Source organism: Myotis davidii, unplaced genomic scaffold, assembly GCF_000327345.1.
Source record: "Myotis davidii unplaced genomic scaffold, ASM32734v1 scaffold178, whole genome shotgun sequence".
Lineage (NCBI taxonomy): Eukaryota > Metazoa > Chordata > Mammalia > Chiroptera > Vespertilionidae > Myotis > Myotis davidii.
In genome coordinates, this window is record NW_006290668.1 from 264,283 (window position 1) to 266,246 (window position 1,964).

The following is a 1,964-nucleotide window of genomic DNA, read 5'->3' on the forward strand; positions in this document are numbered from 1 at the left end:
TTCCAGGACCTGGTGCTGCGCATGCTGGAGTATGAGCCCGCCGCCCGCATCAGCCCACTGGGGGCTCTGCAGCATGGCTTCTTTCGCCGCACGGCAGATGAAGCCACCAACACAGGCCCGGCAGGCAGCAGTGCCTCCACCTCGCCCGCCCCCCTCGACACCTGCCCCTCCTCCAGCACCGCCAGCTCCATCTCCAGCTCTGGTGGGTGCCCAGTGCCCAATAGGGTAGGACAGTTGTGGGGGAAGCTCTGGTGTGGCCTGACCTTGGGGACCTTGTCATTGGGCCTTCACCTAGAGCTTTGAAACTGCATGATCCTGAACTCCAAAGGTTAGGGCAGGAGAACTCCAACTGGTCCTGACCTGATCTCTGAAACTGAACTTGTGCTCAGACCTCTAACTGGTTCTGACTCCAACACCCAAAACTGAACTCTGACCCCTAATCTCAAAATTGGGCCTGATTTCTTCACATGAATGCAGAACCCAAAGCCCAAACCTGTGCCTGGGTCATGAATCAGACTCAGCCACCTCAAAACCCAGCCACCACCTCTCCTCACTTAAGGCCTCTTCTCTCCTCCCCTGGCATTTCCAGGAGGCTCCAGTGGCTCCTCCAATGATAACCGGACCTACCGCTACAGCAACCGATATTGTGGGGGCCCTGGGCCCTCCATCACTGACTGTGAGATGAACAGCCCCAAGGTATGGGGCTTTAGGGCCTTTGGAGGTGGGTGGTGGGGTATCTAGGACTCGAGAACCTGGTTCTCCATCACCCACTGTTCCTTTGCTCCTTTAGGTCCCACTCTCCCAGCCGATGCGCCCCTGGGCAGGCGGTGATGTGCCCCACAAGACACATCAAGCCCCTGCCTCTGCATCATCACTGCCAGGGGCTGGCACCCAGTTACCCCCCCAACCCCGATGCCTTGGCCGTCCTCCATCACCAACCTCACCACCACCTCCGGAGCTGATGGATGTGAGCCTGGTGGGCGGCCCTCCTGACTGCTCTCCACTCCATCCTGCGCCTGCCCCCCAGCACTCGGCTGCCTCAGCCCTCCGGACTCGGATGACAGGAGGTCGTCCACCCCTCCCACCCCCTGATGACCCTGCCACTCTGGGGCCTCGCTTGGGCCTTCGTGGTGTACCCCAGAGCACGGCAGCCAGCTCATGACCCTGCCCCTCCCCTGGGGCCCTCCTGAAGCCATACCCCTCCCCCCATCTGGGGGCCCTGGGCTCCCATCCTCATCTCTCCCCTTGACTGGAATTGCTGCTGCCCAGCTGGGGTGGGTGAGGCCTGCACTGACTGGGGCCTGGGGCAGGGGGTCAAGGAGAGGGGTTCAGGCGTGCCCCCACACTAAGGACTGGACCCTTGGCCCCCTCTCTCCCCTTGTTTTCTATTTATTGTACCAAAGACAGTGGTGGTCCAGTGGTTGGGAGACCCCCTTCACCCCAGGGCCCTAGGAAGGGGCGGGGGCAGGTAGGGGGAGATGGCATTGCTCCTCCTTGCTGTACCCCCCAGTAAAGAGCTTTCTCACATGCCCGCCTGAGCGTTTGCAGGGCCCTGGCTCCCTTCACCCAGCCCTCAGAGGCATGGTGCGGAATTGTTTGGGGAGGGGGTGCTGGAAGAGCTTTGTCTTGTCAGATATGTCCGTAGGGAAGCTACAGCTATTGGTACAGACATGGGGCTGAGGAGGTCTGGGCCTACGGAATCCTAGACAGAGATCCTGAATAGGATTGTAACCCACATTTGCCTTTTCCAGGGTAAACTGAGACTCTGAAAGGGTGAAGGCCCACCTCTGGCCTGTTTCTGGGAAACAACAGTTTGTGTCCTAGTAAGCCAGGGTTTCCAGAGTCTGTGCAGGAGTGGTTCCTTTTGCCAGGCAAGCATCCAGTAGGTGCTGAATACGTGTAATAGGACTTATTAGTGCCATCTGGGGATTGACAGGCAGACAATGGGTACAGACTTACCCTCC

At 59.4% G+C, this 1,964-nt stretch overlaps 1 protein-coding gene across 8 annotated transcripts in view; it reads left to right on the plus strand.

The window, feature by feature from the left end:
- The window catches only part of DYRK1B (dual specificity tyrosine-(Y)-phosphorylation regulated kinase 1B), an 8,759-nt gene extending 7,229 nt beyond the window's left edge, over window positions 1–1,530 (plus strand). For 6 of the 8 annotated variants that reach the window (XM_015563854.1, XM_015563852.1, XM_015563853.1 and 3 more), the window contains 3 exons: window positions 7–202; window positions 590–696; window positions 791–1,528. In XM_015563854.1, the coding sequence (XP_015419340.1) occupies window positions 7–202; window positions 590–696; window positions 791–1,162 (675 nt within the window). In that variant the 3' untranslated portion in view covers window positions 1,163–1,528. Of the gene's footprint in view, window positions 1–6; window positions 203–589; window positions 697–790 lie in introns of all 8 variants that reach the window. The other 2 variants (XM_015563855.1, XM_006763672.2) reach the window with 1 other exon arrangement.
- The last annotated feature ends 434 nt before the right edge of the window (window positions 1,531–1,964 follow it).